The sequence below is a fragment of the Sphaeramia orbicularis genome, chromosome 16 (assembly GCF_902148855.1).
Source record: "Sphaeramia orbicularis chromosome 16, fSphaOr1.1, whole genome shotgun sequence".
Classification (NCBI taxonomy): domain Eukaryota; kingdom Metazoa; phylum Chordata; class Actinopteri; order Kurtiformes; family Apogonidae; genus Sphaeramia; species Sphaeramia orbicularis.
Window position 1 is genome coordinate 48,381,026 of NC_043972.1, and position 23,828 is coordinate 48,404,853.

The window sequence follows — 23,828 nt, forward strand, 5'->3', positions numbered from 1 at the left end:
CATCACCAAAGAACTGTTTCTCTGACAGTTAATGTTTTTTCAACTCAAATCTTCTACAACAGTGATTCCTAAACTTTTTACAGTGGAGTACCCCCTGAAAATAGTCTATATATTTTTTAGCCAAGTACCCTCAAGTCTCACTTTCAGTATCTTTTATTGAAAAAAATTGAAAAATTAGTGCCAAAAGTGTTTTTATTTTCAAAATTTTGTAAACAAACAACATATATTTAACTATTGCGGTTTAAAACTCACTTTATTGCATACATCAATTGACATCTTTGTGTTAAACAGCTTCATTTCTCTGTGATGATGTCAGTTGGAGTGAAACAGAAAACCAACCTCATCCTCTAAAAAGGCTGATCCATGGTGGCCAAATGATTTTAGTTGAAACAACTCAATACAACAGGTTTATAAGAGAGCGACTTCTGACTTTGGACCTTGGTTCAGCACCCTGTGACTTCTGCATTTGTTCATTGATGAACCTGAGTCTTTTACAGTCATGGGGGAGTTGGTGCTGTCTATGTAAGATTATACAAATACATAATCTATAAATACTACAGCTTCAAGAAAAAAGTGCAACAAATGTGAAGGAAGTATTTAAAATGCAGAAAGGGAAGCATTCAAAACTGTATCACAGTAATGATAAGAGTCAGCACTTTACAGTCAATCATACATTCAGACAAAGCAGATGAATGTGACAATAAGTTCATCAGTTTGTTGTGTCGGCTCTGTATGTCCTGTCCAGAAAACAGCTGGATCACTTAAAAATACTGTACACTTACATTGCAAAAACACAAAAAAATTTAAGTCTGTGCATTTGCAACATTTCAGATTATCTGCCGTTACAGGTTTGTCACAATACTTACCTGGCAAAATATGCAAATGTCCTATATGTATATACACTGATTTTCTGTGTATGAAATACTGTATATGTACATATGAAATAAAAAATATTTTATATATGTACAAAGTATATATATGAAACGTATTATAAATCAAAACACTTTCATGTACTGATATACTATATGCACATAGAGAAATATGACCATGTTTATGTTATATACACATCTAATAAACATGTATCTCCAAATATCCAGAGGAAGTATGTGATATTCATCCAATAGGGTCATAGGACATTATATTACATTTTCATGTGGGAAGAACAGTATGACATATTCACTGATCTGTAGGTTTTTGTGTTCAAATGTAAAAGTTCTGCTTAATATTGAAATTGTCTTCTAACAAAACCTTTCATTCAAACAGCTGTTTCATGCTGAAGCTCAAAAGTATGGATTAAAATAGGGTTCGTATACTAAAATATGTATCATAACCATGACAGTTATGCTACGTCTTACTGTTCTGTGCTTCCTTATAAGAGCTTCAGGACTGATCAAAACACTTTCTGGGCGTGGCTTTACTGGATCACTATAAGTTATTATGTCTCTAGAAGGCTTGAATGGAAGGAATTAAAACATCTTTTTGGTTTTCCCATGTTTACAGAGCTGTTTGTGTGGAGTCATTGGCGTTGTTTGACCTTTCACCTCTGGTTTTCTGCTCCGTATTCACTGAACTCACCGATGACTCTTCAGTTCTACTGGGACTGTCAACGTTTATGACAGAGGGGCGCTCTGATTGGCTGGCAGCTTCTGTGGGCGGGGACACGACCACTCTCTCTATGGGCTCATTGGCTGTTTGGCCTGTTACGATGACATAATTGGGCTCTGGCTGTGGGGCACTGGGGCGGCGCTGCAGTGCATGCTGGGTGCAGGAGAAGGAGCGCTGGCGAGGGGCAGGTTGGGGCGACAGGAAATGAGGCGTCACTGCTCTGGGGGCGTCATGATGCCTCTCGCGGTCCTCGTCTTCTGATGTCACTTCCTGTAAGGTGCTGATTGGGCGAGGGGAGCGGCCCATGATCCTCGGAGGGACCAGCGCTGTTGCTGATTGGTTTAGCTGTGGTCGCCAGTTCTGAGGGGAGGGGTACTGGACTCTGCTCATCGACCAATCACTGACAAGATAAGAAAGATGCGACAAAATTAAACTGACACACCAGCTGATGGCGTCCCAGCACTGATGAAATGAGTCAAGTGCATCCACTATCTTTGAATCATAATCTGAAATCTGGAGTCAATGCCAGAAGTGTATCATGTGTCCTCTCAGTTCATAAATGCTTGTGCCACATTTGAAGACATTCTATCGTACTATTCTAGAGATACTGCATTTTTAAACATAGTGGAGGCTGACAGACCGTTGGACTCATCTATGACAACTGTGTTTGGCAGAAAGACTTTCACTACTGAGAAACTGAGAAGTCATGTAAGACACAGGCCCAATTCCAATTCACCGCTTGGCCCCTCCCCCTTACCCCTCCCCCTTGGCCCGAGCACTTGGCACTACCCCTTGAAACGGAGTTGTAAGGGGTAGGGGTTGAAACATTCCCCTATGAATTGAGACAACCCTTTTCCAGACCTGTTACGTCATCAAAAGTCATCGATGCCGCTATAAACAGATGTACAACTTTGTTTCCGAAATAATTCCCCATGCTGTCAGCAGCTGTAACCATCTCTGTTCCATGGGCTTATGTATGAATGGTGCTACATTAATAAATTTGCCTTGCGTCACCATTTTGTTGTTTGTTCTTTTGAGCCAGAAGGGACCGTATTTGGACAAAAGGTTGGAACCTGGGGACACCAAGGAGTGAAACTCTTCAAGCTAAAACTAAAAACACCAACCTCAATGCAAACTAGACATGTTATGTTAAACTGCATCAACTATTTTCAGCTGCTTGCTACATGTGAACATATATAACTGCAACTCATAAGAATAATGGCAATTTCATGTCATCTATGTGCAGCTGTTAGCTGACAGATCAGTGTCATAACTGTAATGTTTTTAAACTACATATGCTAACAAGGTGAGTATAATAATTAGAAAGGTACAACTTCAGGAATTATTTGTGTGACAAAACATTTTGAAAATTCTAAATATCCCCTGATTCTACTGATCCAGTTTTGGAACAAAAATGTCAGCTAGCATTTATATACAGGGTGTATAAAAAAAAACTATACATTTTGAAAAATTAATCCCAGTTCCGAATTTGATAATTTTTGGAATTTTCTTTTATGAATGTTGGTAGGTAGGGGATTGGTGAATATTTGTCCAAATTTACAGACCCAGGTTTTCATGCATGAGTGAGCAGGGGCAAATTGCGCAATCCAAGATAAAACTGGTTTGTCCGAAGTAGCGGTGGGATTTAAATCCAATCAAAGGTCATGGGAGGGGACAATGGGCATCCATCTTGTTTTACACAAAATTGCCGGTTTACAGCATTAAGACTTTGGCCACCATGTCAGTTTCATTTCTTTACCCATGGCAGCTGTTCCTTTCAAAGTTAATTCAACTTGTTTAGGCCTGAAAATGTCACTGAGGACAGACAGAGAGAGATATAAATGGGTAAATACAAACCCCTCAACGTGGTATTAACTCAGTCAGAAAACACGTCCCTAATAAAACAACAAGATGTATTATAGTCTCTGTGCTCAGGCTGTTTCTCAGACCTCACCTTTGTGGGGGCGGAGTCATGTCTCGATGTGCTATGATCCCAGAGAAGGATGCACTTCTTCCAGGTAGGCCTTGAGATCCCACCCACGGTGAGTACATCAGAGCACGCTCCTCCCACAGCATTTCATTGGTCGATTCTACAGGAACAGGCACCCGTTGGATCTGGTGGGCTAGGAGGAGCTCCAGGACCTGGTGGTGCATGCCCTCTCTGGCAACGTCGATTGGCCGACGCCCCCTCCGGTCATGAAGCTCCAAATTGGCACCGTGAAGGAGGAGGAGTCTGGCAGTGTCATAGCAACCATGAAGGGCGGAGAGGAAAAGTGGTGTTTCACCCTAATGGAGAGGATCATCAAGAATCAACAGGCAGGTAATAGACTGTAGGTGACTGAAATACTGCAAACAGAATCAGATTAATGGGACCTCAAAACTTTGACTCAGATGCTTTGTTTAGACATTTTAATTAGTGCAGTGAAGGTGGTTTCATAAATTATTACTCCATTAATATAATTTTTCATCTAATCTTATCTTCTTAGATAGGATTAGATAAAATAAGACAGCCACTGTCAAAATACAGAATTATGTTTATGTTTATGCATTTGGCAGATGCTTTTTTCCAAAGCAACTTACAGGGGAAAACTAATTACTCAAATCACTCAATCAATCAAATTTTATTTATATAGCGCCAGATCACAAAAAAGTTATCTCATGACACTTTATATATAGAGTTGGTCAAAAACCAGACTCTAAGCCAATTTACAGAAACCCAACAGAATCAGAGAATCACAGAATTAGATTAACGGGACCTCAAAACTAAGGTTAAAACTGTTTTTAGAGATAAGATAAGATGAGATGAGATAATTTAAGAACTTTTATTGACATTACATTTAGTGGTGCATATTCATGTTACATCATTTCATTTTAATGAAATCACCACCAGTTGTTCTTTTTTCTCTTTTTTTTTTTTTTTTTTTATTATTTCCCCCCCTATGTTTTGTATGTTTGTGTCTGAAAGAAACTAAAACTAACTAACTAACCACAAGTAACATTAAACATTAACAGTTATTGAGAGGCAACCAGATGAAATAAGATAAGATAAGATAAGATAAGATAAGATGAGATAAGATAAGATGAGGTAAGATAAGTAAAGATAAGATAAGATAAGATAAGATAAGAGAAGATGAGATAAGATAAGATAAGATAAGATAAGATAAGATAAGATAAGATAAGATAAGATAAGATAAGATAAGTAAAGATAAGATAAGATAAGATAAGATAAGAGAAGAAGTGACAAGATAAAATAAGATAAGATTTCTGTACATACATAAATATTATTAACATATTATTATAAATAATTTGGCAAGAGTCTGAAACTAATCTTAAGGGAAGTGATGTTTTTAATGGTCTTATTTACTAATTATGCCCAAATTCTGACTGAATTCAGGAATGTAGGGGGAATCAAAGCATTACAGAAAGTAATTTTAGGTGTTCTCCCTTCTGTATTATTTTAGTCTACAATAGCTCAGTTATTTGAGTCTTAGATTTAAAAATGGCACATAAAAGCATCCATGTACATGTAACAGAAACAGTTTTAGTTTTGGGATGATGAAATGCTTTTATCTTACCTTGTTGTCTTGCAGGTCCACCGCGGCCCCATAGCGAATGAGCGTCCTGGTTAAGGACAGGTGGTTTACTGAGCATGCCCAGTGCAGGGCTGATCTCCCTGAGAGAGACAGTGTGTATTCAGAATGGGGGGAGGTGAGGGGGGAGGAAGAAGGGAAGGATTAAGTCAGCCAATGAACAACCATTACACAACAGAGTCGAGTCCAGACAGTGGAGGACAGAAGGAGGATGGAGGGAGGAGGGAGGTGATGGTCATCCACTTTAGTCAAGGTTAGAGACATGAAAGACCGAGAGGACAGGAAGGAAAAAAGAGGACAAAAAAGAAGGCAAATATGAAAAGACAAAGACACAGATCTATGAGAAGCAAAACAGACAGAGGAAGACGGATGAGCCACAAAGTTAATATGTCCATCAACCCAAGTTCTGCAGCTACAGTACATTAACTTTGTTCTGAGTCAGAGGAGGGCAGCAGGGGGTCTGGAGGAGGAGGAGGAGGAGGAGGAGGAGGAAGAGGAGGAGGAGAAGGAGGAGGAAGAGGAGGAGGAGGAAGGCATGGAGAGACAGGGACAGAACGGGAGAGGAGGGACACAAAAAGAGGACGTGGAAGAGACTGGGTAAGTTACACCACTTCAACTCAACCCCTCACACACACGCACGCACGCACGCACGCACGCACACACACACACACACACACACACACACACACACACACACGCTCCCCAGCCCAGACTTAAGCCCTTCACGCATCTCATTAAAATATTCCGTAATTAAGATTTCTTCATTTAACAAGAATGATAATAATAATGCTTCATTGGATAAATGCACAAAAATAGTACATCTTATTGAAATGTTTTATATAGAAACTGTGATTAATTTAACAATCCAAATTCCATTATTTCCCACTACTATGTTGAAACTCACTAAAGCTAAAATTCTTTTCTTTGGTAAAACTTCATATCAGTTTTCTTGTAATGAGCATTAGTTAATAGTTAATGAGGTCCTTAAGTCTTAAAAATTTACTTGTTAACATTATAATGGAAGATAAAAACTTATAATCTAAATAAACATATTTATTGCTATATTTTATAGGATGTTGATAATAGATTATAGACTCCTTAAGGTTGGTCATAAAAGTTTCATGAGTTAATTTTAACTGTTTTACAACAGTTTACTGCTAAAACAGTAAACACATTTTATTTGAACAACCTTATCTGTGTGTTATTTGCTTTATGAAGACTACATTTTCTAATTAGAATTGTAGTAGTAATTGTGTTATCAACAACAATAAAATACTAGAAAAAGACAAACATCCAGGCACTCTTGGTTAAAAATGTTTTTAAAAAGCCTTTATTTCATGGCTGGAGTTAACGCCAGCCCCTATGAATTAATATACAAACCCTCATGAAAAAAAGGCTTTTTAAAGTTTTCTAACCCAAGGAGTGCCTGGACGTTTGTCTTTTTCCAACGGTTCATGTCCTCTCCATGAGCACCTTTGGTTTGCCGAATACCAGTAGCTCCCTGTGAAATTGTAAATTTTGTCTTTTTGAACAATAAAATAGTAGTAGGGTTTTAATACTTTTTGACAGTGATTTAAATTGTATATTGTAAATTTAATATAAAGCATCAATAATCAAACACCTGTTGAGGCTCTTGCACAGTTTATTATCTATTAAGTTGTAACACTCATCATAAGGACTAATATGTAGAATTACAGAAAATCCTGGTAAATTCAAAAATTATGCTTATATTATATATCATGTAATTATATATAATCTATGAAAGGGTTAAAAAGCAACTTCTGTCCTGACCTCCTGTTGGAAACAGGTGTGATCTGTTAGTTTGACACTTAATCTGCATTTGTGTATAATTCTTTGGTTCTGTTTTCGCTGGTCTAATTAGATTAAATCTGTTTATTCCAGTAATGACGACTGTAAAGTCGACAGATAATCTGCAGTTTTAGTTTTGGTTTTGGCAGCTTTAATAAACCAGTTCAATCCAAATGCTACAGTTTGGGGTTGAGCCACTTTCTGACAGAAGCATTACCTGTGTGGTCAGTGTTGTTGACCGGTACTCCGGCCCGTAGCAGCTCCAGAACCACCCTGTCCAGACCGCTTCGCACTGCTCGGATCAGAACCACAGAACCATCTGGACCACACCACTCAGCCGACTGCCAACAGCACCAGAACATAACAGAAACGTAAATACAATACTGTACATATGGCATCAGAGACATCCACAACATGAAGGAACAACAGTGACACTGGAGGAAACCCTTTAACCCCTGATGTGTCTGTGGTGAGCGTTCTGAAGGTATGAGTTTTTTAAATATTCATAAAAATTCAACCTTTTGCTCAATAAGAAAAACACAGAGCGGTGAATGAGAACAACTCACTATGAAAATAAAGAGTTTGGCCTTTTTTTTTTTTTTTACACTGTTTTCTTTGTCATTTTTTGTTTTTACTATTTGCAGTGTTGTCATGATTTTCCTATGTATGTACATAGGAAGAGTCAGTATAGCCTCAGAGGAACCGACATTTTAAAAAAGCCAAGGCAAGAACAAATAAAAAAAGTAGATGTATTTCTGTTAGAGGGGTTAATCTTTGGAATGGCCTGGAAGATCGATTCAAACAGTCTAAAACAATTAAAACTTTTAAAAAGATGGACAAATTAACTATTATTCAATATAGAGCTCAGGATTGACTAAAGAAAATAATTGTTTAAAAGACTAGGATCAATATTGGTAGTTGAGATAAGGACATGATTTACTTGAATTAAAATTAAATATGTATTCTCTTCTGTTGTATATTTAGCAGTGATTACACTGAAAATGTTTTTTTTTTATGTTTGTTTTCTTGTGGAAACATTGTGTTCATTGTAAACAGGGTCAGGCAAAATAGTCTTAACTTCAGCCTAAACCCTTTCAGTCACATTGTATATGGAACAATGGATAGGCTGTTTTTGTTTGTTGTTTAAAGTAAATAATGACCGAATAAACCACTACTACTTTTTTTATTTTTACTGTGTTTTTATTGAATTTGATCGTGTTACTCCATTTTGGAGTTCAACCAGGTACCAAAAAGCAGCTGGACTGATTTAGAAAAAAAGAGTCCCAAAGCAAAAACTACTGGGACAAAATTCAAAGTTCATGTTCAACATCCTAAATCTCTTACTGATGTACATGCTGAATGCCGTACTTAGTAAAAACCTGTCAAACTTCAATTCCTCTCTTTGTCTTTTTCTGTTATTCCACCCTATTTTGACCCTAAAACACACAGTAAAACAAAATCACTAAAGAAAAGGAACACAAGCACATACTAACAGCAGCTTTTATGACACTGAAACACACACAAATCCACAGCAGCATGTTTACCTGGAATAATGCCTCAGGGGTTAAAGGGTTAAAAGTGACACAGAATTCAGTACAAACCTGTTGAGGAGGACTGAGCAGAGGAGGGGGCATGGCGTTCCTCTCCCATCCTCTGGGTGGAGCTGATGAGAGGTCAGAATCACATTAGTTGGACTTCAGCAGATGAACATGGAATAATTTGTGATGCAGAAATAATGTCAGGATACATGTAGAATTATATTTGTAAGTCTTTGACCCTTTGACTTATACATTAATAATAGATTATAGCTATACAGATTACAGCACTGCCTGCCTTAAACATATTACAAAGTTTATTTCCATCCTATACTCCCTCATACATAAAAGATCATTTCTAAGATAGCAGAACTGAAGAAACAGAAAAACAAAACTTCAGCTGTGATGCAAAATATTAAAAATAACATTTTGGAAGTTGGAAATGTTGGCTTTAAATACTGATTCACCAGTACAACTCATGGAGTCTGATCAATCACCGTGAAGGGAGATACTTGTTTTATGTTCAGTTGTTGATATCTTTACTGAAAAAGTCACTTTTTCTTCAGTTTTAACCGTTTCTGATACAATAAACCATAACTGTAATCTGAGCTTTTATGAACATCTACATGATCAGTACATTAAATGTAGGAAAATACCAGATTTTCACTGAAAAATTACACAATGCAGAAGATAATATTACAATAAATGGTGATAAATCACTAAAGGAAGGTTAAATATAGAGAAAAATTCATTTGGAAATTGCAAAAACACCGGGTATTTATGGGTTAAACATTGTTGTGTAGAAATATTTTGCTTTGCTCAAACTATTCTTACACTAAGTAACCTAAGAGGACAATAATGCTTGATTTTCTTATAAATGATTAATATATTATGACATTAGTTATTCACAAGACATAAATGGGTAAATACAAACCCCTCAACATGGTACTAACATGTTCAGAAAACACATCCCTAATAATATGACGAAAAAATATTGAAAATAAAATTTTGGAAGCTGGAAATTAATGACTTGATTATCCTCCTGAGACCCAGGAAAATAAAAATTTTGGCTGTTTTTTACATGAAATAATTGTCTTTACTGGAAACAGCATAATGTAATAGTTTTTTAAGAAACATTTTTTTATTTTTTACAGAACGTCCTTTGCAGTGGACACTATTTTTACTTATTTTTTAAGTAAAGCTGGGAAACTCTTGTCCCCTCCAGAGGACTAAAATGCTTTGCTGGGTCTCAAGAGGTTAAAGTTAAAAACCAAAGTGTCATTTCATTACGCTGTATGGCCCTCCGTGTCTGAGAGGGTCCGGCCCGGTACTGTTTCTGCTCGGGGGTCCGGTGGTCACAGATGGTCGTGTCCTCCTGTCGCTTGGAACATCGAGCACTGATGTCTTCCATTGAACTCTGGGTAAAGTCAGTGTCACTGCCGATGTCCTGATCCCTCTTCAGAGGTCTGAAAATAAAAGCAAAGCTCTGATGTAAGAAGCTGCTCCAGTCTTCAGTCCTCCACACTGTTCATATTCTCTCATTTTATTACCTCCGCCAAGGAGGTTATGTTTTTGCCAGGGTTTGTTTGTTTGTTTGTCTGTCTGTCCGTTAGTGTGCAACATAACTCAAAAAGTTATGGACAGATTTGGATGAAATTTTCAGGGTTTGTTGGAAATGGGATAAGGAAGAAATGATTAAATTTTGGTGGTGATCGGGGGTGGGGTGGCCCACGGGGGGGGCCACTGACCAGCCTTGGCGGAGGTCTGCGCTCTCCGAGTGCTTCTAGTTTCTTTATATTTTTGGGCAAGAGAACGTAACTTCTGGGATGTCATAAACATATTCTATTTACTATAGAACTCAGTGTCTCCTATATTGACTTGGACGTCTTTGGGCTAAATCTGAAATTGGTGGAGATGCCAACAGTGAGACACTGAGACAGGAAGTCCCACTCCAGCCAACCATCGTGTTCCAAATGGTCATTGGCTTCATCTTGATTATTTGAAGTCAGAAGTATTAGTATTATTATCATATCATTAACCGCATAGCACAATTGCCTACGTCATAATGGACAAAAGTATTGGGACACATTGAATTCAGTTGTTTCTTTTAACAGGGGCCTGGCCTACAAAATAAGAATGACAAATGTCATAATATAGTTTTGTATTGTGATTAGGGCTGTCAAAATTAATACATTAACGCAGATTAATCCATCATCACGATTAATCTGATTAAAAATTTTAACGCAATTAACCCATCTACAGTGCAGAATGACTCTGAACATCTCTGCCAACGCATTTGGCGCAGTTGTCCAAGTAGAGTTAACATCAAATATGCGCAAATGGGCAGTTGATCCAGTAGTGACAGGCAGTAGAGCCAACCCATAAAGATGGAAGACACTAAACAGCACGTTGGCCCTCTGGATGGAAATATGAGGACAAAAATAAACAAGATGGAACAGTCAATCCACATAAAGTATTATACACACTCTGCAGGAAGGAGTTTTCTTTTCACCAAAGCACTTCCATTTTAAAATACCACATTAACGCAAAGCACACGATAGTCGGGGATTCTGCTAGCACTTCGGCTAACGTGTCGCCCAGCTTGTGACAAACACGTTAAGTACATATATATTCCTTTCTTTCTTGAGTCTGTTTGCTCATGTAAAATGAAATGCGATTAATATAGATTACAAATAAAATTATATTTAATCATGATTAATCAAAATTAATCCACAGAAACCCCATGATTAATCTGATTAAAAACTGTAATCATTTGACAACACAGCAAATGTGATAAATATCATTGCACTGGTTAGTTTTGTTTAAATTGTTATCTTTGCTTCCAAAATGCCTCAGACATTATTTTACTAATTTCTCCCAACATCAATTTTTTTTTTATCCAAGACTATGATTTCTACCTCCAAATTTTTTAAATAAAAATATTTTTCTTGCTCTTAAAGTTTGTAACAGCTAATGCAGCTAAGGTATGAAAAAAGGCTCAATTTGATCAAACATTTGCACAACACGATGCTTTGACAATCTTTAGAGTAAATTCTTAACCACAGCTTTAGTGAAGCCGGCTTTTGAGAAGAGTTTGGAGAGGCGGGCAAGTGAGCTGTCAATCAAAAAGTCATCTGTCTTACTAGAGAAGTAATAATTTAAGGATCAAACTTTTTATATAGAGAGTCCTAATAAAAGGAATGAGACTACAATGATTTTCAAGGAAAAATATTCACTTAGTGTTTTTAGAGCAAAATTGAATATAATGAATATAATGTTGAATAATATAATGAATATAATGTTGAATACAATGGGATTCAGGCCTGTTTGGATCAGCCTGCATCCATCAGTAGTACTGTCTTCAATGTCCTTCACATGTTTTTCACTTTAAAGCAGCAGAACTTACACTTTAGGACTGACTTGCTTTTGGAGCCCAACTCAAATGACAACACAAGAACCTACAGCTTTTCCACTTCAGCATCAGCTCCATGTTTCAGGCTGCCATTTGCTTTGACCAACAAACTCTAATCAATTCATTCTTGAGTCCAAATGACCAGTTGTGGCTCATTTGAAGGCATTCACTCCAGATGTTTATGAGAAATTAGGAATGGACAATCTAAAGTACATAAAATCTACATAAAGTCACAGATATCTAAAATATGTCTATTTTAACAGTGTGTATTTCAAAGTCATACAGGGAGGGAGACTATGAGGAGTTACAGAGAATGTCAAGCATTAGAGCAGAGGTGTCAAATTAATATTAGTTCAGGGGCCACATACAGTTACATTTCATCTAAAGTTGGCCAGACCAGTAAAATAATAGCATAATAACTATAAATAAAACCTTCTTCTCTTTGTTTCAGAACAAAAAAGAAATAGTGCAATTTTAACAATATTCAGTTTATCATTTACACATGTGCATTACAACTCACAGATGGCAGTGGATCTACCAAACAAAACATTTAATAACAAGTAGAATATTGTTTCAACAAATTTCATGTTATTCATGGTTGTTTAGAGTCAGATTTTTTGTGGAAGGATAGTTTGTAGACAATTTAAACATGTAATTGTACCTTTTTCACACAAAAATAATGGAATTCTCATCATTTACAGGTTATTATGCTATCATTTTACTGGCACATGAACTAAAAAAGTCTGACAACCTTGACTGTTAACATCTTCTGTGTCATTTTTGGACAGATTCATTCCATGGGCCGGATTGGACGCCTTGGTGGGGTATGGAGAGAAATTTGTTTCTTTATTTATCAGTCAAAAAGAATGGATTTGCAATTAAAAAGAATAGATCTGCAACTAAAAAAGAGATTTGAGAGCAAAAGACAGCAAGTGGCAATAAAAAAAAAAAGCTCATTTTGCTTATAAATCAGTCCTCTTTGCTTGTGAATTAAAAACTTTTGCTTGAGACTTCAAAAGTTTTGATTGAATTGATTTGAAGGAGTGATTTTCAAGCAAAACTTTTGAAGTCTCAAGCAAAAGTTTTTAACACACAAATGCTCCTGACATCTTAAACTGGCCTCAGACTGTTAGATTTTCTGTAACCTTCGTCTCCATCTACGTGACTTCAGACTGAACGTGCTCATATCTGTCACATCTCTGACCTCATTCGAATGGCGTCCTCCCCCAGCGGCTCCCTCCGTCTTTTCTTCTCTGCTTCCTTTGCTTTCTTCTTTTTCCTGAGTCCGAGCCGGTCCTTGTCTCTGCTGGTCCGGACCCTCTGCTCCTGCTGGACCGCGTGCATTGTCCACACTTTGGATTTGCCGTCCTTTTCCGAGGCCGTGGGCCGGTGTCTCACCCTGTTGTTGACCTCCCTGTCCACCCACTGCTGCCTCACCCTCCTCGCCACCAGGAAGACCACCAGGGCCAGGACCAGGAGCAGGCCGATCGCTATGGCAACCACAGCCCATATCCACGCAGGAGTTGGTTCTTTAAGAGGTGGAAATGGAAAAGTTATTTGCTATTGATATTTGGTGTTACTATTCGTAGTTTGGTTTCCACTGTGAAGAACCAGTGGGGTCACACAAATAATTCTACTGAAGATATTTTTAGTTTATTTTGTCTCTGTGGTTCTTCCTCTGCAAAGTCAAAACAACCAGATTTCAGTGAACCACTAAGGCTTGATAGAATGTAACATTAACTCATTAATTTAATAAAATAGTTTCCAAATGAGTAAATCCAGGTGAAAAATTGAAGAGCTATGTTGCATGGTTTAAAACCGACTGATTAGACTGCAACTATGAAAGTTTAATCAAAACAGAGATGCTTTGAAAAATTAGAAAATATGAATTATTATTAATTAATCCCTGAGACATTATTTCAGGTAAACATGCTGCTGTGAATTGTTATGTTTTTCAGTGTCATAAAAGCTGCTGTGAGTTTGTGCTTGTGTTCCTTTTCTTCAGTGGTTTTGTTTTACTGTGTGTTTTAGGGTCAAAACAGGGTGGAATGACAGAAAAAGACAAAGAGAGGAATTGAAATTTTACAGGTTTTTACTGAATAAGACACTCAGAATGTATATCAATAAGAGATTTCGGATGTTTATCATGAACTGTGAACTGAAACACACTGAACAACAACATGGATTTGAATTCTATCCCAGTAGTTTTTGTTTTGGGGCTCTTTTTTTTTTCCTAAATCAGTTCTGCTGCTTTTTGGCACCTGGTTGAACTCTACAGAGAAGTTACACGGTAAAAACTTGGAAAAACACAGTAAAAAAATAAAGAAAAATCACCACAACACTGCAAACAACAGTGAAAACAAAACAAAAAAAAAAACACAAGGAAAACAGTGTAAAAAAAAAAAAAAAAGCCCAAACTGTCTATTTTTATAGTGAGTCGGTCTCACTCACTGCTCTGTGTTTTGCTCCCATTCCACAGGTGGTGGGGGGTGCACTGAGCATGCTCAGATGTCTATGGAAAGACCAAGGTCTATTCTATCAGTACGTTTAGAAAATTTTCTTATTGAGTAAATGGTTGAATTTTTATGAATATTTAGAATAAATTATACATTCAGAATGCTCACCATAGACACATCAGGGGTTAAAGGGTTAATGTAAGATCTGAGGTATTAGCATTTATCTGTAAGGTAGCAAATATTATAATGAAACCGTTATTCTGTTTTTGTTAGGTAGATAAAATTTGAGCTACTACTAAGCCTATTTTTGATGGTCTTGAAGATGAAGCTCTAATTTCTGTCATCCACACAGCCAAATAAAATAAGATTAAAAAAAAATAGAGCGAAAGCACAATAAATATATAAAGACACTTCTTGGAGAGACCAGCAGAATGTTTTCTACTGAATCTGTATTTTTGCAGTAACATCATAAAACTCAGCTGAACCTGGTCAAACCTCCTCAGTTGTAGAGTTTAATTAATTTTACATTTTAATTTTCAGTTTAAAGCTTTGGTGCAACAAAAATGATATTTAATCTAAATTTTAATTAATAAATAATCTGATGTTTAGGTTTACATGTAATTTGTCTTGATTTTGTATTGGTTTTTAAGTTTTTGCTTTGTAATTTAAAGTTAAACCATGATTTAAGTAAATTTAGACCTTGTAGATCCAATCCAAGCTAAAAATCACGCACAGCCCACCTACACCAGCCCACCCACACACTGGAAACAGAAATACTTTTTATATTGTTTTCATTGGATGAAGTTCAGAACTGGATTGGTGTGTGTTGTGGATGACACAGGACATGTAAGCGTACCTTCAACATCCTTTTCCACTCTTTCCTCCTCTCTGCTTCCTATTTCCTCTCGGATGCCTCTTACACTAATGACGGCCTTCAGCTCCGGCAGCGTGGAGAATGAGGACGGCCTCAGCAGCATGACGGCACGGAGGAAACTGCCGGCCTCGGTGGCGTAGGGGAAACAGGTAGAGGGAAGGGAGGAGCAGGGTCTGTTGTCCACTTGGAGGAAAAGGAGGGATCTAGAAAGAAGAAGGAGACAATAGAAACAGCTGACAGGCTCAGAGGAAGGTCCTGAAGTCAAAGCAGAAATGAACCATGTGGAGAAACTGAATTAACAGAAACTTAAACTGCACTGTTTCACACACTCCCACTTATAATGACACTCTGAACAGCAACATTTCATTCATCACCCACCCGTTAGCGTCAGCCGGCGACGCCTGAGCCAACAGGTCTGCGAGCTGCTGAGGCTCAAAGTCAAACAGGTTCCTGTTGGCGGCGAGGGGGGCGGAGCCTCTTAGTATGAGGGGCGACTGAAGGAGGACACTGAGCGCCCAAAGGAGGGAGCTGTTGGAGAAGGTGCCCTGTTGGAGGGGGATGTTGGTGTGGAGGACCAGGGTGCCCATCGCCCACTGGGGGCTCTGCTGGGTGATGCAGTCACTGCCATCCCACCCGCAGGGGGCGCTATCACAGCCGTGGTCGCACAAGGAGTTGCCATAGTGATTACGACAATACTGGATGTGGCCTGGGCTGAGAGCCATGATGGGCAGAGACGCAAAGAAACAGAGGAAGAGAAAAATAAATAACCCAACGTCTTTTCTCAGAGATGTCAAACACATGTGTGATGATTTTACAGTTTAGACCTGGCAAAAAGAAAAAAAAAGATTATATTATATGATATTATAATAATATAAATATCCAGGGACTACACTAATTTTTACAAAAATCAAACCAAATATTATAATTTGTAGCAATTTTTTTAAAAATCATTTTTTACAAAATTTTTGCCTAATTTGGCAAAACTTTTCAAAATACATATTACAGACATTTAAAGTTTAAATCACATTACATAACATGGTTTTGGAAAAAGTGATTGGGTAGATTTTGTAGGATATAATAATAATAATAATAATAATAATAATAATAAAACAATAATAACAACAACAACAACAACAACAATAATAATAATAATAATAATACAAAAATACATTTCAAAAGTTGCTTAAATGGATGTAAGTCATGTCATGATGAGTGTTCAACCTAAATGTGTCTTTAAACATTCACTGAATAATGAACACTGATATTCAAAACAGATAAAACCTACAACATGAAAATCTACATAATATATGGAAACACTGCATTAGTCGTCATATACACGCAGGAAGAAAATTTTAAGACCACGAAAAAAATTACAATAATTCACATTTTGCAGTGGATCGTAACCAGGTTATTAGCAGAGCTTCAAAATGCAAAAGAAGAAACTGGAACTGATCAGAAGTGTGAGACCACAGCCTAAAAACACCCAAAAATAGAAGTAAAAGTGTCTCAAAATGACTCAGTGAATGACAGTGTTGTCCTGTTGGATAAACCCAGTGATGATCAACGGATGAGGACTCTCAGTCCAGAGGGACGAACACTGGGACATCTCCACACAGACAGAAACTGTTGGACGCCCCTTAAACCCTTTAACCCCTGATGTGTCTGTGGTGAGCATTCTGAACGTATGATTTATTACCTCCGCCAAGGAGGTTATGTTTTTGTCGGCGTTGGTTTGTCTGTTTGTCTATCTGTCTCTGTGCAACATAACTCAAAAAGTTATGGACAGATTTGGATGAAAATTTCAGGAAATGTTGATACTGGCACAAGGAACAAATGATTAAATTTTGGTGGTGACTGGGGGTGGGGGTGGGGGTGGGTGGGGGGGCCACCTATCTGCCTTGGTGAAGGTCCGCGCTATACAAGTGCTTCTAGTTTTAAATATTCATAAAAATTCAACCATTTGCTCAATATGAAAAATGTCAAAATGCATTTTCCATAGACATCTGAGCATGCTCAGTGCACCCCCAACCATCTGTGGAATGGGAAGCAAAACACAGAGCAGTGGGTGAGACCGACTCACTATAAAAATACAGTCGTCCTCAAAATTATTCATACCCCTGCCATTTTTTGTAACTTTTTGTTTTTGTGATGAAATGAATGAGTTTTGTCAAGTTTGTTTGTGACTTATATGTGATACACAAGTGAGGAAATAAGAACAAATGATACTTGGAGAAATACTTTATTTCAGGAGTATTTTATTAGAGGATTTCTAAAAAATACCACGTTCAAAATTATTCATACCCTAGGTTTACTAAGTCCAATGTCTTTTCTTAATAGTCAATAGAATAGCCTTTGTTCTTGATAATGGTTCCTGTAAGTGTCCACAGGTTCTCTTCTGTCTCCTGTGGGGTTTTGGTCCACTCTTCCAGGACCAAAGCCTCTAGCTGGGTCCGGCTGGATGGTTTCCTACCCATCACACTAGTCTTTGGCTCCCTCCACAGATTCTCGATATGATTTAGGTCAGAGCTTTGACTGGGTCATGTCCTTGAACCACTACTGCACTACCTTGATGGTATGCTTGGGGTCAGTGTCCTGCTGGGACGTCCAGTCAGGACCAATCTAGAGTTTCTCAGCAGACACTTCCACATTGTCATCCAGGATGTTGATATAAACCTCCTTTTTCATGATGCCCTGTATCTTGATGAGGTTCTCGGTGCCACTAGCAGAAAAGCAACCCCATAGCATTATGTTGCCACCACCATGCTTGATGGTTGGGGCTGTGTTCAGCTTGCGTTCTTCTCCTTGCTTCCTTCAGATGCAGTCAACATCCATGTGGCCAAACAACTCCATCTTTGTTTCATCAAATCACTGGATTGATGACCAAAAGCTTGGATTTTGGTTAAGAAGAGCTCTAGGAAATGCCAGATGAGCCTCCTGATGTTTCATCCTGAGTCATGCCATCTTCCTGTGTCTGCATCCATGGAGAACTCCTTTGTGCAATACTGGCTGGATGGTTGTCTGTGATACCTTCATACCTCGGTTATTTTGGTGGCAACATAATACTATGGTTATAACCTATAATGCTAGGATGCTTCTCTGCTAGTGGCACTGGAAACCTCATGAAGTTACAAGGCATCATGAATTTATCATAATTATATCAACGTCCTGGATGACAGTGTGAAAGTGCTGAGAAACTCTAGACTGGTCCTGATTGGATGTCCCAGCAGGACACTGACCCCAAGCAAACCACCAAGGTAGTGCAGTAGTGGTTCAAGGACATGACCCAGTCAAAGTCCTAACCTAAATCATTTAGAGGATCTGTGGAGGGAGCTAAAGACCAGAGTGATGGGTAGGAGACCATCCAACCGGACCCAGCTGGAGGCTTTGGTCCTGGAAGAGTGGACCAAAACCCCACAGGAGACAGAAGAGAACCTGTGGACACTTACAGGAACCATTATCAAGAAAAAAGGCTACTCTACTGACTATTAAGAAAAGACTTTGGACTTAGTAAACCTAGGGTATGAATAATTTTGAACATGGCGTTTTTTAGAAATCCTCTAATAAAATACTCCTGAAATAAAGTATTTCTCCAAGTATCATTTGTTCTTATTTCCTCACTTGTGTATCACATATAAGTCACAAACAAACTTGACAAAACTCATTCATTTCATCACAAAAACAAAAAGTTACAAAAAATGGCAGGGGTATGAATAATTTTGAGGACGACTGTAGATGATTTGTTTTTTTTGTTTTTTTCCTTGACGTTTTTTGTTTTTACTGTTGTTCGCAGCATTGTGGTGATTATCCTTTATTTTTTTTTATATGTGTTTTTACTGAGTTTTGACTGTGTAACTGCTTTGTGGAGTTCAACCAGGTGCCAAAAAGCAGCTGGACTAATTTAGAAAAAAGAGCCACAAAACAAAAACTATTGGGCCTAAATTCAAATCCTTGTTGTTGTTCAGTTTGTTCCAGTTCATGTTCAACATCCTAAATCTCTTACTGATGTACATTCTGAGTGCCTTATTTAATAAAAACCTGTAAAATCTTAAAGGGTTCCCAACATGAAAATCCACTGTTCCACTGAAGGAAAAATTCCCACATCATGATGGAGCCTCATCCACTGTGTCGAAAACATGTCCAGTGGGATCTCCTCATCATGACAGTGACATTGGAACCATCAGGACCAACCAGGATAAAACTTCCTTCCACCCTTCAACGTCCCTGGTTCGGTTCTGCCTTACAAAATCCAAACCGGTCAATTTGTGTCAAGGGAAGAGATATGATCTTTGAAGATGTTCTTAACCCATAAAGACCCAGTGCTATTTTTGTGACAATTACAAAAATACTATTTTCCCTGTATATGACTGTTCTTAAGTGTTTTATCACCATTTATTATAATATTATCTTCTGTATTTTAGTGAAAATCAGGTATTTTACTATATTTAATTTACTGATCGTGTGGATGTTCATAAAGTTGAGGGATATATATCAGATATTATATCAGAAAACTGAAGAAAAAAATGACTTTATCAGCAAATATATCAATAACTAAACATTAACCCAGTGTCTCCATCCACTGTCATTGATCCAACTTCATGGGTTTTACTGGTGAATCAATGACCGTGTTTCCATAAACACATACAGAGCCTCTGAACGTCCAAATGGGTCATATCTGATGACTATGAAAAGACGACAAACTGTATTTTACACCAATTATTTACATGTATTGATCGGATTAGTGGATCAATAGGTATTAAACAGTTCAGATCAGTAGATGCTTTTGGTCACCAGTGGGTGTTTGGGTCTTCATGGGTTAAAGTCCTTCTCTCACAGATGCTGTCAGATGGTTATTGGTTCTACCACTAGACTTTTTTGTCCCATAACCCTCAGGATCTTTTAAAACATTTAACATGACTGTTTAACTGTGTCTGAACTCGGCAGCGATGTTTTGTTTTAAGAGGTTTAATTTGTGCAGCTCAACAATCCTGCCGCGTTCAAAGACGAAAATGAAAGGAAAGCCCAAATTTTGTACAGATTTTGCTTTTTTTTTTTTTTTAAGGCTGTGGTCTTAAACTTCTGATCAGCTGATGAACAGCCTGTTTGAGTTAAAATGCAGTTTTCAATAAATGACCTACTCTGTCTTCTTTATTTGTGTTTGAAGCTCTACTTACAATCTGGTTACGGTCCACCATCGCAAAATGTGGATTATTGCGATGCTCAGGGGGGTCAGTCCTATGTTCCCCAGTACATACGCACAGGGGAACATAGGTGCTGGGGAACATATGCACTGGGGAACATAGGTGCTGGGGAACATAGGCACTAGGGAACATAGGTGCTGGGGAACATAGGCACTAGGGAACATAGGTGCTGGGGAACATAGGTGCTGGGGAGCATAGGTACACTGCCTTATTCAGGAGTGTATTCTAACAGTACTGGAAAAGCACCACTGTTCTATTATTATTTAACTATAACCTAAAATGTAGATGATGAAAACTGACAGAGGTGTCTTACTTGCATGAACCCCGGTCTGTTAAACAGTCAAAGCCGTCTCGGAGACAGTCGGCCTCCTTACAGTCTCGATCACATGTCCCGTCCCTGAACTTCTCTTTACACTTTCTGTTGACTGGACACTGACCCCATGGATCACCAGACAAAGCTGTGGAAGTAAACACAGAATCACACAAATCCACTCTATCATTCACCTGATTTTACTCACAGTCAAAAAGAGAATGAAACTAAAATGAACCAAGGGTGAAATTTTAAACATTGTCTTAAAGACGGTGTCTATAGGTATCGGAGCTTTAAAAACTTTATAATTATTGTTATTATTATTACTTAATACTTACATACGTATATTACTTGCATATCATTGTTATGACTAGCATTACTGTTATGACTTTATCATGACTTTTATCCTGTGATTATATATAACCTAAAAAGCTACTTATTATTATTATTATTACTACTTTGCCACTTGTTTCTACTAGTACTTTCCAATGTGGTGCAATCGCAGTTTTTCAGTACTGTTTTTTATAGTTACTGTGTTGCTATTTTCTTGTGGTTTTTCTTGTGTGTACATTCTGTGTTTGTGCTGCTATTGGAACCTCAATTTATTTTCTATCTAATCTAATCTAATCTAATCTAATCTAATCTAATCTAATCTAATCTAATCTAATCTAATCTAATCTTTTTCATGTTCAAGCATTGCAGTTCAGTAAATAAACATAATGTGCTGTGTACTTTTAATCTCCCTCGGCCAAATATAGTGAAAGATTCTGTTGAAAGTTCCTGCCCTATAATTTACATTAGATTGTCTTTGTGTAAAACTTATTACATACATACTTATATTTGAAAGTACTCAGATATTATAACTGCACAAGGCCATTTGACCTTGAAAAAGTAGGTCAACTATAGGCCTATTTTCAATAGGCCTCTGCTCCATGCCAAGATGCATCCACAGTATAAATTTGGTGCAGATGTATCAATGCGTTCTTCAGATAATGTGATTATATTGTTTAATGGACAGACAGATGGATGGATGGACAGACAGACAGCCAACAAAATGATTATAATACCCCTCAGCTGAAGGGTAAAAACTGAGATGTTATCGTAGTTCATATTGAAACACTGGGGTCCCAAGGAGACAAAATATTTCTCTTTCGGATCTTAAACTAAAGGTTTTTTTATCTAATCTGGTAAAAATAATGAATTTATATATAAGATGGTGCCACATTCATTTTCTTAGTAGTAAAATAGTCCATGAATTCTCTCAGTGTTATTATGTGAGTTGGATCATACACAGCCCCAGTAAGAACCCTAAGCATATGTTCAGTCAGTTTCTCCGTCACTGCCTCAGAGAACCTTATTGTTTCTCAGCATTAGCGTCTATTCATAACAGTGCAGGTCAGAGCCGTGGAAGGTGGGCCCTGATACGGACCGTTAAAGGGAACAGGAAACGGGGCCCGACATAAACAGGAAGTTTCAAAGAGAAGCGAATAGCAACAGGAAATGGAGTGGGTCGGGACTTGATAAAGGTCGAAGGTCGTTGCCGAGGCGATGAGGAATGTGATGGAATTGGACAATGGGCCTTGGCAGGTGTGTGTGGGGGTGAAAAGTCGTAACTCACATAAAAAGTTTGGACAATAGAGCTGAAATTAGATGTTACGTATGTTACAGTTTTTCACCTGATCAGCACATGGAGACTTTACAAACCAATGATGAACAGACATTAAACCGACTCTGTACTTGGACTTTTCTTTCCTTGATCACTTGGAGGATATATTTAAATATTTAATGTATTTTTTCCCATTACATATCTTCTTACTCTGTATTTTTTTAATACTTTCTTCCTATCGTATTATTAACCTACTGAGTCCCAGGTATCTGACAAGGATTTTTAAGACTTTCTGGGCCTTGGAATTTTTTATTAATGTTTATGGAAACGTAATTGTTTCATCAGATTTTGAAATTGAAAAGCTTTTGAATTTTTGAAAATGTGATTTTTTTTTTGCAATTTTTTTTTTTTTCAAATTTCAAGTAATGTATTTTATACAGTATTTTGATATTCATAAAGTCAGAAAAGGTTATAAAAAAATAACAATACACTTTCAAGTAAACACTAAACTGTGACTGGCTCAATGTTGGTCTGACTTTGACTTATACTTTAAATTTGTATTCTCTAAACTTTTTGGAACTTAAATATATACTTTTATTAAATTTTAATTTAAGTGAAAACAAGATATTATGGTGAACAATTAACATAATTTCAAGGCAAAACCATTCAGTGCTAGAAATACCAAAGCTTTTAAATGTCACCATCTGGTGGGTGAGATTCACTTGTATGTGATTTAACTGCTCATTGTTTTCAGTCTGAGCTTCATCTGTGTCTGGGAAACTGTCAGATAATGTGATAGTATGACACCTCGGAGCTGATCCACGTACCTTGGCATGCCCAGCTCAGTCCCAGCAGCACAAACGTCCTCAGCGTCCACATCCCAGGACCGATCGGGTCGACAGCTGTGGTCCGGTCCAGATGTTTGGTGAGCTCTGAACAAACTCAGCTGGGACTCCAGTTGTAAATGTGGAGCTCAAGTCCTGCTGTTCACGATGAAAGACTTAACACACAGAGAGAGAGAAGTCACCTCAGCTCCATCCACACCGACACCCAGCCCACTCTGTCCATTCACACTGGTGTTTTTTTTTTCAGAGGCCCTGCGGATATCTGGACAACTTCCTGCCACTGTGTGGAGAAGAATAGAAGGGTGATGAGCGTATGTGCGTGTGTGAAAAGAGTGTATTTGTTCTGGTTGGGTCATTTAATGAAAATATTACAGAATTAGAGTTCAGAAACCGTTAACTGTGAAAAGTGTATGTGTCTAAAACAGTAAACTGATTAGGATTTACAGTTAAAGGAGGGATACTCTACTGACTTTACCAAAAAGGACAAGAGGCCAGAGAACAGTTAAAAGTTAATTCAATGAGTTTTAGGAAGATTTATGTGAAAAAATTGATATTATTTCAGTGGAAATGGGTTACATGTGAAAAATG

General features: G+C 37.7%; 1 protein-coding gene across 1 annotated transcript; it reads right to left on the reverse strand.

Annotated features, from left to right (window-relative positions):
- Positions 1–204: 204 nt before the first annotated feature.
- notchl (notch receptor, like) lies at positions 205–23,609 on the reverse strand. The gene is made up of 11 exons (XM_030159337.1): positions 23,223–23,609; positions 20,793–20,937; positions 15,660–15,992; positions 15,264–15,484; positions 13,156–13,480; positions 9,830–10,005; positions 8,606–8,667; positions 7,222–7,345; positions 5,181–5,278; positions 3,560–3,891; positions 205–2,005 (listed from the first exon to the last, which is right to left on the reverse strand). The coding sequence occupies exons 1-11, from the start codon at positions 23,272–23,274 to the stop codon at positions 1,495–1,497; spliced, it is 2,379 nt and encodes a 792-aa protein (XP_030015197.1). The 5' UTR covers positions 23,275–23,609; the 3' UTR covers positions 205–1,494.
- Positions 23,610–23,828: the final 219 nt, after the last annotated feature.